This window comes from Euphorbia lathyris, chromosome 5 (assembly GCF_963576675.1).
Source record: "Euphorbia lathyris chromosome 5, ddEupLath1.1, whole genome shotgun sequence".
NCBI lineage: Eukaryota > Viridiplantae > Streptophyta > Magnoliopsida > Malpighiales > Euphorbiaceae > Euphorbia > Euphorbia lathyris.
This window is the reverse complement of record NC_088914.1, coordinates 67,093,110-67,108,954: the sequence shown is the minus strand read 5'-3', so window position 1 is coordinate 67,108,954 and position 15,845 is coordinate 67,093,110. Positions and strand designations below refer to the sequence as shown.

At 35.1% G+C, this 15,845-nt stretch overlaps 1 protein-coding gene across 1 annotated transcript; it reads right to left on the bottom strand.

Moving 5' to 3' along the window:
* Positions 1 to 12,857: 12,857 nt before the first annotated feature.
* Positions 12,858 to 13,447, bottom strand: LOC136229859 (cytochrome c biogenesis CcmF N-terminal-like mitochondrial protein 2). The gene is given in 3 exon segments (XM_066018735.1): positions 12,858 to 13,127; positions 13,129 to 13,162; positions 13,269 to 13,447. Coding segments are annotated over 3 exon segments (363 nt in total). The 5' UTR covers positions 13,328 to 13,447.
* Between the last annotated feature and the right edge of the window lie 2,398 nt (positions 13,448 to 15,845).

Below are 15,845 nucleotides of genomic sequence, written 5' to 3'. Positions count from 1 at the left end.
TTTTTGAATCCTCTACTGAGCTCTTTAAAGGTAGAGCACGAAACCTTTTACAACAGAAGCTGACTATACAAGAGTACCTTCCTCTATTCCTCTACTCACTCCTATAACTACCGCTGAGTACTATAACCGAGTACTCAGCTTCTCCTTTCTATTCTTATAGAAATGATAAGTGTTTGTCCTAAACAACAATTGCTAAGACACCTTAGATGAATGAAATCACTCTAGACTGTTACACTATGATTGGAATTGGTGTAAGATTTGCTTTGCTTTTCTCACAGAACTTCAAGTATGAATTTGGTCAGCGTTTCGACTTGATTGAAGATCTGCATTGAATGAAGCATTTGAAAGGCCTATTTATAGTGACACTTCAAGCACCGGTGATTTCGAATTTCGAAATAACCGTTGGAGGCTAACGGCTTCGTGTCGCTTTCACTCTGGACATGCTCAGTGTCGTTGGCCAATGAGATTCTTGTATCTTCTGTCTACGGCAGTGCTCAGTAACTTTTCGTCAGATGAACAGAATGTTTCGCCATTTATAGTAAAGTCTTCCAGACAGCTTACTGCGTCTTCTGAGCTTTACCCAAAGTAGAAATACTTTGTCTCTAAGTTGGTTCTGTTCTGCCGCTGACTTGTACTTCTTGTCGTTCAACTCAGCAGCTTCATCTTGAAGCAATTGATAGAAGGCTTCTCGATCCTTCTTCACGCTGAGCTAGTGCTTTACTTAGAACGACTGCGTTTTGTCTTCATGAGCCGTGAGGTCTTGATCTGTTGACTTGGGCTTGACTTCCTCTTATGGGCCTTTAGGATTTTTATCTTAATGTCTTATAAATCAAATTAACTCAACATTGAACAAACACATTAGTGTGAATAAATCAAAGCATTTAAATTTAATGTGTTAGAATATTTTTATCAATTACATAAATAATTTTGTCAAATCAAAATCATGTGGAAAGGTGTTTCAACACTTTAATCCTTCGATGGCGAGAAGGATATCTCGGGTACTCGTGTCTTGTTTCTCTTCCAACACCCGTAGAGATTCTGTTAGTTGCCTCACATTACTTTATAATGCATCAACTCGTTGTTCCATGGATTCGGTAGCTTCGTTTGTGATACGTGGTTGAACCATCTCCGAGAAGAAGTCTCCAGGAAGGAAAACAACTTGGCTCTGATACCAACTGATGTAGAGTGAAATCGACTAGAGGTTTTAATCGTAAACCAACAAAGAATGCAATCTTCTCTAGCTTAACTAGAAGGTTGGATTAACCCACAAGGATGAACCTTGATGCTCCAATGGAGGATTCTTTAATTCAAAATGGCAAAAGTTACTAAACATTACAAAGAAGGGAGTTTAAATACTCTCCCAAAGAAGAAGAGAAAAGACCAAAAGCCCATGAATAGGGTTTTTGGCTAAACATGTGGCTAAGGATAGAATAGGAAAGGAAAGAGTTCATGGCAATTGAGTAATAAGAAACCGAGGGCAAAACAGTAAATAAGCAACAACAGAAATGGTCCCCTCTTAGTAAGAACTTGGAGGAGAAGTATTGTCCAGGCAGGATACACCCCGCGTAGGCTAGTGTACGCCCCGCGTAACTTGGGTACTGAGCTTTTGGACATCTTCGAAGGGATTGTACGCGCGGCGTATCTTGGAGTCACGCTCTGCATATTGTAGCTTCTGGTCGTGATGATCCTCCTTGGTGGGCTTTACGCGTGGCGTCCCCACCATTGCACTCTGCGTACTCGACCTCTTGGGCACTCTTCACTCCGGACTCTGTTCTTACGCCCCGCGTACTAGGAGATACGCCCCGCGTGACTTGGGTACTGGACAATTGTTCGGTAAAAGAGTCCTCTATGCCTCGCGCCTTGGTGAGCATGCCTCACGTGCTTAATTGTGTGGCCTGACTCTCGTTGTTCTCATATCTTGGCTCTGGGCTCGAAATTAGGGAAGGGATGCCCTCATCAATATGAACTTGTAAAACATAACTCAAGCTTAGAGGAGGTTAGAGTCCAATAAACTCACTCTAATGCCTAATTCAAAAGGTGCTTAGGAAGAGTTGAAGAGTAAGAACTAAATGTGAGTTGTAAAGTTAACGTATCATAAGATGTGGCTATACTTGTCTATATATAGGAATTCTAGGAATCCTTTATGTGTTAGGAGTTTGACATTAGGAGAAGTCCCTTATGATGTGGACTCTTTGACCTAGTCAAATAGGGAGTTTCCCTTAGAAGGGAAATGTTCCTTGGAAGCTTCTTGGTGGATCTAAAAGTCCAATTTTAGGACACGTGGCATTAGATATGAATGATGATAAGATGTCACGTGTCTAATTCGTTTTGTACAATATCATTTGTCCACCCTTCTTTTCTAGACTATTATAAAGTTCAATATATGTGCGAGAAGTGTAGTGGCTCCTTCGGCTTGCCTCTGTTTTAGTCCTAACTCTCTTTCTTTGGACATGTGTTTTTTTATGTCTTTCTCGGGGGTTGGGTTTTGCATCAACACATGTTTATCCATGTGTCTTGTGTTAACTGACATAGGTATCTGCACCGACAGTTTTTTCTGAAACAACGACTAACATTAATGATTACAAACATTTAATCATGTCGTTTTCACTCCTTTCGTTTCCACTTTCTCTTCTCTTATAAAACCATCATGTTCACCTATTTTCCTCTTTTCACCATTTCTGATTTTTTTAGAGTTTTCTTGTTTCTTGCTTTCCGGATTCCTTTGATCCTACTTTGCTAATAAGTTCTTCTTCCTGCTTTGCCTATTTGTTTTGCATTTCTTTTCTTATCTTTTATAATAGGTCGTAAGAAGACACGAGCTGAGGACGTGTTGATTCTAGGGATGCGAAGAATGTTATTATCCCTAACCTTCGAAACTTTGAACAACCCTCTATCTTAGATGATTTTGCATTAACGAAACTGCTCTCTACCTATCTGAAGTTTACGCATTTGAGGTTCTCAACTCCTACTTCTGACCAGGTGCTAACTCAGGCACCTGAAGGTTTTCTAGGATTTTATAAAATCTTCCTAGAAAACTGGTTCGTTTACCCTTCTCTCCTAGCATCATAAACGCCATGAATGAGTTTAATATTTGCCCTTCTTAGTTATCCCCAAATGGTTGGCTAGGTTTGCTTAGGCTGGTAAAAATATATGAGGATATGAATTTCGAGCTTACTGGACCCTTGTTCCATCACATCTGGACTCCTTCTGTGAGGAAAAATGATGATTCCATATGGACATCGAAGCTTCCCTCCAGCAACCTTCTTTTGTTTCTGATAAGTCTTCTAGTAACAAGAATTTTAAGCTTTCTTGGTTATGGATTTTTCTAGTAAAGGATGAGGAGGATAATCCTTTAAGAGGGGCTTTGCATCCAAAAGGATTCCCCTTCCATTAATCATGGAATTCTGAGGCTATAAATAAGGATAACTAGCGGGAGCTAATTCCACTATCAACATCGGAGAAACGTATGCATACTACTAAAGTTCACCTTCACCAAGGAGGCGCTCCTGGCTCATCTTACCCAGAATATTTTTTTCTTGCTCAAGTTTGCCTGAGGGATAGTTTACAAAGAGGGGACTAGAGAATATGCAGATTTGCTCATAAGTACACATTAATGCCTTCTTCCCATTTTAATTCAATGATTTGTATGTTTGCAGGCTCTAATATACGTACTCTATAACAAACATTACTAGCTCGCCAACTTATCGAACGAAAGGTTATTGAGGAGAAGGAGAATGATGTTGCTGATACTTCTTTGCCAACAGGTCTGTCCTTATCTTTGGCTGGGCCAGGCTCGTTGTCTTATTCTATTGGAGTTTTCGTGGCCGAAGTTGGGGTTTCTGCTTATGGTGAGCCTTTTATTGATCTTTTGATCTGTTTCCTTCCTCCAATTCCTTTTTACTTTTCTTTATCTAGGCGGAGTATTTGCCTCGGCTTCTGTTCATTCGACCGAGCCAGTCATAGCCCAGAATGAACCCGTATGTGTTATCTATGTGTCTTAATTTGATCCTCCCAATTCTTGTGGAGTCTGATTTGTATCTAAACATGTCTCATTTTCGACAGCATTTTTCCCCGATTGAGGAGGTGGTCGCTGACGAAGAGGTTGTTCTGAAAGATAAGGAGCCTTTGAAGGGAAATGCTTCGGGGAAGGTTGTTGCTAAGCTGAAATGAGTAGCTAGCCAGATAGTTTTGGCTGCTAGAGCCAAATCTGCTAAGGCTACTGGGGTAAGGATTGGCCCGAAGTGACCTGCGACTATGCTTGAAGCTCCATCTTCTAAAAAAACTTAAAGTGGTAGCTTCATGGAAATATTCGTTACTAGGGGGTTTGTTGTAGGCCCCAATGCTCAAGTTGCTCCCCCTTCCACTACCCTTGTTTCCCAAAGTGAGGGGAGAGCGCCTGACATTATTCCTAACTGGCCAGTTTGGATACTTGAAAAGTTGGTTATCCTGCCCAAAAAATTGGCTAATTATACCAAGTTCGGTACTGATAATGTGAGTGTTAGCTTCTTTAGGTTTGGGTAGTTTCTCCTTTTGCTAAACGTTTCTTAGAAGCTTTGCTTCATTTTTGTTCAAATGTGAGTTTTATTTTATAGCTCTGGAGGACTCGCTATCCCTTTAAGCCTCGCCTGGAATATCCTAGGATAGCTAAAGTTGTTGCTGAGCTAGTTTGGATGCCTTTAAATCCGACCCTTTTTGCTAAGGCTAGTAATTAGCTCAGGGTTCACTTTAGGAAATTGGTTTCCCCTGAGGTGCACTCTAGGAAGTTCTAAGTGAACGGTGCATGAGAAAAATATATATAAAAAAATTCTAAACTGAAAATTTTCCTAAACAGTTCTAAGTAAAAGTTTCTCCTATCAAAGTGTACACTAGGATATGCATTAGAAAACTTTATTTTTGACTTAATACATCATTTGCCCCCTGAACTTGTCCAAAAAGCCTGATTGCCCCCCTGAACTTTTAAACTGTTCCAATAGCCCCCCCCCAACTTGCATAAAATGTTGCGTTAGCTCCCTGAACTTGCGGAAAATATAATCAATTAATCGCTCGGTTATAAAAAAAAGTAAGTTAAACGCAAAAGAACTATTGCACGCGTCCTAAAAAAAGTAAAACGATCAAGATCATGTATGTGGTTCTAATATTAGAGAAGACAAGTTTTATAATTGAGCAAGTAATAACTTTCTTTTTAATCTATTTTTGAATTATGTAATAACATTCTAAAATGGGGGAGGGGCTATCAGGACACTTTGAAAGTGCAGGGAGTCAATCAAGTTTTTTGGACAAGTTCAGGAGGCAAATAAATAAAAATTATATTTTAAAAATAAAGTAATTATTTTTAAATAATTAAAAATAAATATTAAATCTGAATAATATGATAAATAAAAAAATTGGTCAAAAAAATTTTTTAGGATAAAAAATTAAAAATAAGTACAATGATGAAAGGTGAAATTAGTATATGGATAAAAAAAGTAAAAATATATTTAGTAATTCTATACCCTATCGGTTCATATTCCTACGGTTTTTGAAAAATCTACATCTGGTTGCCACACTTAATAAACACCAACAAAACGAATAAAACCTCCTACTTTCCATTATCATTTCTTGAAACCTACGCTTATGAAAATGTGTACAAATCTATCTATTTCTATTAGCTTAATTTTCCATGGTTTACAAAATGCTCCATCTTCTTCACCCTAGTAACCCTTCCGTCGCCTCCTCATCTTCTCCTTGTTTTCACCCGAGGAAGCCATCTGCCTCGTCTTCCTATTCTCTCTCGTTTCTCTGTTCTTTCTTTCTATCCTTTTAAACTAAAACCTAAACTACCATCTATGACTATCTCCTCCTTAGGGATGGCAACGGGTAGGGTACCCGCGGGTAATGCCAATCTCAAACCCTTACCCTTTTATTTTTTAATTACCCGTACCCGTCTCATTACCCTAATGGGTATACTTTTTGCATCCTATACCCGTCCCATTTAATTCGCGGGTACCTGCGGATACCCTAATCCGTTAAGAATCAATAAATAAAATAAAAATATTACAAATTTAACAAATTATAAATTTAATAAATCATCTATCTAAAAATTGACCAAATTGAACCGTAATTAATAAGAATAAAATAGCTTACTGGTATCACTTAATGGTTAAAAAACAAAAGATTGGAGTTCAAATCACACGTCTTACATCTAAAAAACAATTATATTTATTAATATATAAAAAAATTATGACGGGTAACGGGTACCGGGTACCCTAGGAGGTATTCTCATGCCCGTCCCATTACCCTAACGGGTAATGATTTTAATCTCATACCCGTCTCATACCCTTTTATACATGGTACAAGTAGTCCCATTAGCGTCGGATAATGCCGGGTACCCGCGGGTATATTACCCGTTGCCATCCCTACTCCTCCTCCTCCACTCACTACGACACTCTTTTGGATGAAGAAGACGTCTTCCTCGCAAGTGTTCCATCAGTGTTAATCTCCTCTTCACCGAAGTATTGCTTATTAAGATCTATTGTTTTGTTCTTTGATGCTGGTGACAACAAATCTATTATTTTGTTTGAACAGAAGTAACTAATTGTACTTGGAGGAGGGGCAATGAAGTTTGTCTTCTTTATTCATGCTTTCGTTTATGTGTTTATCTCCACACTTTGTGTTTTTTCGGTTGTCAATGTTCGCATTTCAGTTGAAATCCGTACATCTCATCGAATTTTTTCTGTTTAGTTTGCATTTGTCAACTATAACTCTTTTATTTACATTTTTTTCAGATTTAGCAAAGATTGAAGCATATTATCTTATACGTAGAACAATAGATCTACGTGTTTGCATATGTAGAAATGACTCAGATCCATTGTCCGAAAGAAACTAAATCATGAAAATTTGTTTGCCCTTGCTTTGCAATGAATTTGGATTATGAGGATTATGAGATTTATGTCTTTTTATTTTAATTATATTTTTTATGAATGTTTATTATTTTATATGATTTTTTTCTTGCATGGATTGTAATCTGTATTTTATTCTTATTTATTTTTACATTATATTTTTCTTTTAATGAAATGAAATATGTTTTTAAAAAAAAAATCCATTGTCTAGACCATCTTCAACAACCTCTTAAATTGGCTCTTAAGTTAAAATTTAAGGAGAGGGAATGAAAAATCACCTCCTACAGTTTTTTAGTGGCTCCTCAAATCACTAAGGGTTTGATTGGATGGGGGGTTTGGGAGGGTTAGTAAGGGAAGGGTTTGGGAGGGTTTGTGGAAACCCTTGTTTGGAGGATATAAATTTAGAAGGGTAAGGGTTTTGAAGGGTTTGGGAAGGGTTTGGAAGGGTTTGATTTGTGTATATTTGTTTCAATTTTCAAACCCACCAATTTAGAGGGTTTAGGAGGGTTACAAATTTCATTTTCCATTATTACCCTTGTTAAAATTTCATTATCCCATTGTTTTTTTTGGTGCATTGCCGCAAAAAAAAAAGCCAATTTGTGGTTGTCAAACAAACCCATACCAATACCAATGTATTTTTTCATAATTCATTTATATTAAAAGTTAACTTCATTAAGAATTTATTATAATTTAATAGATATAAAAATTAAATAGTTATTATTTTTATTAATATTATTAACATATAAATATAATAAAATAATAGAATATATATTTTATAATTTAATTTAAATTATACTATAATTTATTAAATTTTTAAATAAATAATATATGAAATTGGATAATTGTTATTTAGATATGTAATTAAAAACAATTGTAAGTAATGTGATTTAATTATATGGAAAGTAACTAATATACATAATTAATTGAGTAGGACATTTTAGTCACTTTATAATATTTCATTCCCTTACAAACCCTTCATTCCAAACAAGGGAAAGGTACAAACCTTTATAAACCCTTACCATCCAACCAAACAAGGGTAAAGTTAGTGCTTCCCTTCCCCTTCCTTCCCCTTCCTCTCCCTTCCCTTCCCTTCCTTTATTTACCCTCCTAACCCCCCATCCAATCAAGGCCTAAGAGTCTTTTTATTTTCTCTATTAATAGAGTCTCTCTCCATCTCTTAACTTCATTTTTTATTAATAATTTATTATTGATGAGCCTCTCTCCTCACACTATTGATAAATATAACCATAAATAATAATCTTATTAATAAATAATAAATAAAGAGTGAATATAAGAAATATTGGTTGGCGAACTTCGCAGGAAATTTCTTCCTTGGTCATCACGAGTGTGATAGGCCGCCTGCAGACCTTCTAGACATTCTTCATGTTGATTTGAGAAGTGCAAGGCCTAATTGACTCTGGTTTTTTCTGCTTTGTTTTGTCTTTTGTTGTTTTGTTTTCTCCGTAGTGATTAGCTCTTCCTTATCTATCAAATATCTTAATCACTCAGGTGCTGTTTGATAAAACTGAAAATTAAGTGCTGAAAAAATAAGTACTGAATTTTAAGTGCTGAATATTTTAAGTGCTGAAAATATTGAGTGATATAATTATTATAAAAATATTAGTTGATAATGTTTAACTTAAAATGTTAAGTCAAATATTTTGACTTACTAAAATAAGTGCTTTTTAACTTAATTTATTAATTTAAGTGGTAGAAAAATAATTATTATCAAACGCACTTAAAATAAATAAGTACTTAATATTTTAATTTAAGTCATTAAATGGCTTATCAAACAAGGCCTCAGTTTTTTGGGATGCTCTTAGTTTCCGGAAATTATTTTCATAAAGAGAGAAATGGCACGTGGGAAGAAAGCGTAGGGTGGAGACAGAAGTGACCCACAAATGATTTAGGATGATGGGCATTTGATACGGTGGGGATTGGATTGTTGTGGTCCATACATCTTGCCAATCATTTTTCTTTTTTTCTTTTTCTCCTTTGCCGACTATGTCATCCTCCTCTAATTCATCATATTTACCCCATTCCTTTATTATTATTCTATATAAAAAAAGGAATCATTTTACATCTATTTAATTTTTACAATATAGTATTTTTTTTACCAAGAGAAAAAGAGAACTTATTTCCAATATTCTTCTAGAAAAACTGCTGATGGTACAGTTCCTAATTTGAATAAATTAACCTACGGATAAGATTCAAATATGCTTTTCTTAACCTATGAAATATTATAAATTTATTTTTAATATTTTTAAATAAGATGATTTTTATTTTTTTAAGAAAAATAAATGAGTTGGATTGATGTTATTTAATTATTACACCAAACTTTACAAATATCAATTATATAAAATATTTACAATCACAAATAAAATAAAATGTTAACAACTAAATCTGTCACATATATGTTAATCACAAAACATAATTATTCAAGTGTATAAAGTTTTACTAACACAATTACAAACTATCAACTAAAATGTTAAAATTATTTTGGTTTCACGATAAATTTATTTAAAATGTGTTATATAATAATCAAATAACTGTTAAATAAGTTGTTTAAAAAAATCTTTTTTTTTTTTGGTATAAGACATGAGTAAAATTGATGGAGCAAATTTATACTTAAAAATATGATATATAAATTTAATATAATTCGTAAAATTGATGGAGCATATTTATACATCATCCCATTAATCTATGATCCAATATAAATCGAAGGCCAAAAGCTGTACTGTTTCCAATTTGTACAATTCATATATCAACCATTAATTGTGAACCAACAAAACTTAACTAATTTTGGAAAAAAAAAAAAAAACTTATTGTGAAAATAAATTAATTTTTTTGGAGTCATCATTATTCTTTTCTATAGGTAGTCAAATTAATTTGAGCATTCCTATTATTGCTACAATACTTCCATGAAAAGGGATTAAAAAACCGTGATAGATAAATAAAAGAATAGTGCAATAAAAAATGAAATGCAAAAATTATATATATATATATTCAAATTCTTAGAGATATAATCAACGAAATCTAATACCGATATAATTAATTTAAAAAGTGTTTGTTGTTGGAATTATTTATTGTAATTAGATCCACAAACTACAAGATCATACAATTATATCAATTTATCAAGATGTGAAGCGGAAGTGTATTCTGAATCCATAGCGTAATTGATTGAAGGGAATCAGAAACACGTTAGGTTTATTGGTCTTTTAGGATCAGAAGCAATTAGCACATCTACACTTGATGGAGGAAGTTGTAGACTTAGAATACTAATACCCTAGAGACCATAACCCTCTATTTATAGATAAGACCTAGTTGAGGCAATTACCAATCTGCCGATCATAGAATTAGTATATTGAAACTAAATATCTACACATAAGTAATCTCATATTCATTATATATATCATTGGTCCATAAACTAAATCATATCACTTAAAAGACTAATATATGATATCCCATAATTTACTATAGTATACATGTAAATGCCACATTGTAGATTTTAATCAAACAATCTTCCACTTGGACAAAACATGTATATCCATGTAAATTATAGAACCTATATGGCATCAAAATATGCTATCATATTTACTATAGGCATATATCAATAATTCTGTCTATTAATCATGCCAACATAGAACCAAAGCAGAATCAATCACCGTTAGTGTAATATTACCAACAATGATCACATATGTTAGCATAACCAAATGACATGAATTAAGTATAGATGTCTAGCATGGAAATAACATGTGATATCATATTAAATAAAGGCATTGACATATGGACCAATAAGGAGCTTTAGACAAAAAGCATAACCACCGAACCAATCACAAGGCCGGATTCCAAAGATACGCTCCTAATCCCTAAGTAGCGTCGTAATCTACGATAAAGGGAAGACAAGCACAAAAGTGCATATAATATAAACCAATCAGTTGTCAACACGTGGAAAGCTACTCAACTGTAGGTAGCTTTCATTTATCTATAAATGGTCATTCTTAAAAGAGCACAAGGTTTATAATCATATCTGACTTCACTCTGCTTTCAAATATACTTACTCTATTCTTAGTAAAATACTGACTTAAGCATTGGAGAAGGGACGTCGTACACCTGCCCCTTTCTGATAGTTTGTTCATTTTGTTCAGGCGACTCCAGCTCAGCCTGATCAACTGATTCTATAGATTGACGGACATTATTTGGTGCAGTGAACATGGAACTTACTTCATATAATGTCTCAGTTAAATAATTTCGTCCTTCAACCAGTTTCTGATATCTCAAGCACTTCGGCTACTCAAAATCATGGCCTTGTGGTCGTTAGCAATAACACACTAGAGCCATTACATATCACTCCGGCCTTAGATCAGAAGCTTGAGGCATGCTTATAATCTCTTGATCATGAGCAACGTCACTTCAAGGAAAAAATTATAAAGTAGCTTATATATAATATGGGCTCCGTTCAAGAATCGATGAATATTTTGAGGGTGGAGCATGGAATGCAGATAGAGATTATGAGAGTGGAGCTCAAAAAGGCAAGGGGTGCAAATAAGGATACGGACATGCATGGTTTCACAGCTTGTTCTAGCAGACATCATATCATCTGAACCTGTCCAAGGAAGAGAGAGGCCTCAAAGGAATCTCAACCTAAGATAGTTAGAGGTAGATAAAAAGAGAAGATTGTTAGTTCGGTACATCGAAGATGTTTTCATTAGCCAACACATCCTAAGAAACCTCCCCGAGCAGAAGACTCTAAGTCTCTAAAGCAACATAGAGGCGCTCATTATGATTCAACTGAGTCTTTGATGCGTTGATATGAAGCTAATCGCCATAAATCAACAAGATCAAAGCCTGCAAAACGAAGAAATCCTCGGTCAGATCCAAAGCCCAAAGTTGATGAAGCAACTTCCTTAAAGAAAGACGTCTACAATCTCATTAGAAAGGAGCTTTGTTAAAGGATGGGGGCCTAAAATCAGCCTATGCTGAATGGATTTAAATTTCCATTGCTTAAAGACTTTAACAGTAGACTGGCCCCACTATTCATGTGAAAAATTTCCGCAAGGCATTACAAATAGTGATGGCTACAGATGCTCTCATGTGTAGACTTTTTCCACAACATTGAAGGAATATGCAGCTTACTGGTATGATCAGATGCTTCCAGGTTCCATATGATCATTCAACTAGATGTCGAAAGAATTTGTTGAGCATTTCATCACTTCCATTCACGAGAGAAAGATAATGCATGATTTAAACTACCTAGTGTAAGAGCCAAATGAGTCTCTAAAGGAGTGGGTAGAGAGGTTCCAGAGGATATCCATCTAGATTAAGTATCTAAATATTGACGGAGCAGTCAAGACAATAGCAAGCAATTGCCGAATCAAAGATTACTTGCGAAACTACTTCGTATGTCTTCTCTTTTTCTTCTCTTCGAGTATAGGATCAGAAAGAAGCTGATAGAGTCTTAAAGTGGCAACTACTGCCCTGCCCTTTTGTTTTGTATTGTAATAACTTAACTTGTCAAAGCAATCGCTTGTTTTGTCACATTCCTAATGAATGCGATTAATAGTCCAGCCTTTAATGCAGGTCGAAGCATATGGTTGCCCGGTTGGTTAAATGCTATTAATGCAAATAGTAATTCATTATTCTTAACAATAGGGCCTGGCGACTTCTTGGTTCATCATGCTATTGCTCTAGGTTTACATACAACCACATTGATCCTAGTAAAAGGTGCTTTAGATGCACGTGGTTCGAAGTTAATGCCAGATAAAAAAGATTTTGGTTATAGTTTTCCTTGCGATGGTCCGGGGCGCGGTGGTACTTGTGATATTTCGGCTTGGGACGCATTTTATTTGGCCGTTTTTTGGATGTTAAATACTATTGGATGGGTTACTTTTTATTGGCATTGGAACCCATCACATTATGGCAGGGTAATGTTTCACAGTTTAATGAATCTTCCACTTATTTGATGGGATGGTTAAGAGATTATCTATGGTTAAACTCTTCACAACTTATCAATGGATATAACCCTTTTGGTATGAATAGCTTATCGGTCTGGGCATGGATGTTCTTATTTGGACATCTTGTAGCAAAACTATGAACGGGAGCTAGCAATCCGGACCGTATTGAAAAGGTTCCTGAGACACAGCATGGAAGAGTCACAATATTAAGAAACGAGGTCCAAGAATGAAGAAGGGGTAGAATTACTGAATGAATACGAGCTGTGGCTAATACCCGAGGCATAAAAGAAGCATTTTCTACGGGATCCCAAAACCACCAGCCACCCCGACCTAATTCATGATGAGCCCACCAACTTCCTGGCAAGATGCCTACGGTTAAAAACCACCAACATGTCAAGATCCAAATTCGAATTGGTTCCTGGTCCTGGTCAGAGACCACTGTGTTCGCGCCGGCGGTCCAACAAAGAGGCGAAGTAGTGGTATCTTTCTTTCCATGACGAACGACACGCTTCGCCTGCTCCCTCCCCGTGTCCACTAGCGCTCCTGTCCAGAGCGAAGAGAAGGCGAAAAAGCGCCACCGAAGCAGCATGAGCGGGCTTCTATTGCTACGGAACAATAGAGCATGATAGCATTTTGCGCCCACATGTTTGCCATCTACGCGCTTACTTCCTCTGATAGAGACTGACTCCAGCCTTTCCTCCGCTTAGAGAGACTGGAGATCATCTAAGGAGATAATTACTAGAAGACCTAAGACATTCCTAGATGATGATATGGGTGCTGCTGAGAAAGGGGTGATGTAGAGAGAGGCATACATCGCTAAGCGCATGAGAGAGAGGTATAAAGCCAAGAAAGTGAAAATAATTGCAAGGGTAAGGATTAATGTAAGAAGTGAAAATTTGGATATAACGAGGATAAGTGAAAAGAATTGGAGGAAGTATCAACGCTTAGGTGAAACTTAAAAAATAATGAGAAAAAAAGTCTAATAAATAAACATTTTTTACCCTCATTAAAATTATAGAAAGTATGCTTTTAATGAGGATATTTTTTTTATCTCTTAAATTTTTTCTCATTAATACAATTTTTCTTTTATAATGGATATACTTATCTCCAAAGATCATTACGGTTCGAAATTTTTTCTACAAAATAAATGAGGTACTTGCTGCACAACATAGGCACTTTAATGCCAAAGTCAGGATCTCTCTTAAAAAGAGAGAAAGTAATGAAGGATATGGTCTAAGCGCTCTATTTTATAGGCTCTTTATAGCCCCTATTAGGGTTCTAGGTAGAGGTGAAAAAAGTACATATGACTTGACTACATGACACGCAATTGACGTGTAATTTTAGTATTTGGGTTTAGCTTAATAGATAATGTGTCATATTTGGGTTGACACACAAATTTTTGGTTGGGTTAGGACTGTCATGATAACTCAAAATACGAAATAACACTAACATTTAAATTATTCTTATGTTTTCTCATATTTTTACATGTCACATTTATTAAAGGTAATAAAATTACAATTATTACTTGAAAACACGACTAGAACCTCCTATATTGTTATAAATACATTAAGTGATCCTCAACATGATATTAACGGATTTTTTGATGGTTAGTGTTAACATATTAATAGAAAAAATGACATAAAATATTTAAAAATGGCATCATATCCTCCTATATTTTTTAAAAGTCACCATTCACATACATACATAGTAAAATTACATGTGATCTGAAAACACGACAAGGAATCGACACTGTCCCAATTAGGTTAACATGATTATGACACAATTTTTTTTGAATAGGGGTAGGATTGACTCATTTTGACACTAACTCGAAATTGGCATGACACAAACAAACTCGACAATTGCACTTCTAGTTCTAGGATATAGCTTCCTATTAGAGGAAAGTCGTCCCAATAGAAAGCTTTCACATGAATCGCTTCTTTAGGGATCTGCCCGCATTGAACTCTTTTTGGCGCATGCCTCATAATTCATCACTTCCTGACTCTCATTTGAATCCTAGACTAACGGTCTTGGGGCATTCGGATAGGCCTGTATTACCTAGCGTTCGTATCTCTAATGTATGGTCCTAGTGAATTTACACAATCGCTTGTTAGTCTTCATTCAAATCCATATCGGATGCTTTCTAAGTATCCGACTCACAATTCTCACGAAAGTTGGTTGGGTAACATTTTTGTATTGTCAAAATATAAGAAAAAGAGAAAGAAATGGAGAGAGACCAGGGACACAATTTTTAGCTTGAAAATAATAACAATGGATCATGACTCATGATTTGTACAAAAGAGTTAAGAAAGAAACTATAAATTTTCAAAAATGAATAAATCTATAATTAATTAATAATATTCTGTTAATTATGTGTTGGGTGAAGATAGGTACATATCATATGCAATAAGGTTTGAAATTTCTTTATCATAAGCTATAATACAATTAAAAATTAATATAAAAAACCTAGCTAGACTATATGTTATCATATTGAAGGACAAGGAATGCAATTACTCTCTATTATACTATAATACTATACTATATACAAAGTAGAATAAGCGTGCGATTGAAGAAGTGGTAGTTGCAGGCACGTGTGGGCAGCTTTTAGTTATTTTATCTTTACAAAAGGGGAACATTGCATTACATTACATTATAGTATAGTATGCATCAAAAGGATAGTTGTTTATTTGTGAGGATTATGGAATAAATAAATAAAATATTCCCAAACTAGTTGTACCAAATAAAAGGATAATACCATACTCAAGATTGTTTAAAAAATGAAAAAGAAAAGGAAAAGAAATAATAGTGTGTAAGCACAAATGGATCTTATTGGTAAAGTAAGTCATGCATAAAGTTTATTTCATAAGAAAGAAAGAAAAGAGTTGAATTTGCTAAAACGTAAAAGAAATAGGACAAAGTGGAGAATCATATGTTTTCCACCTGAATACCTATTTAATAAAATAATAACACAGAATAATTTTTTTTTTAATCAATTGGTATAATCTAGGACTAACTA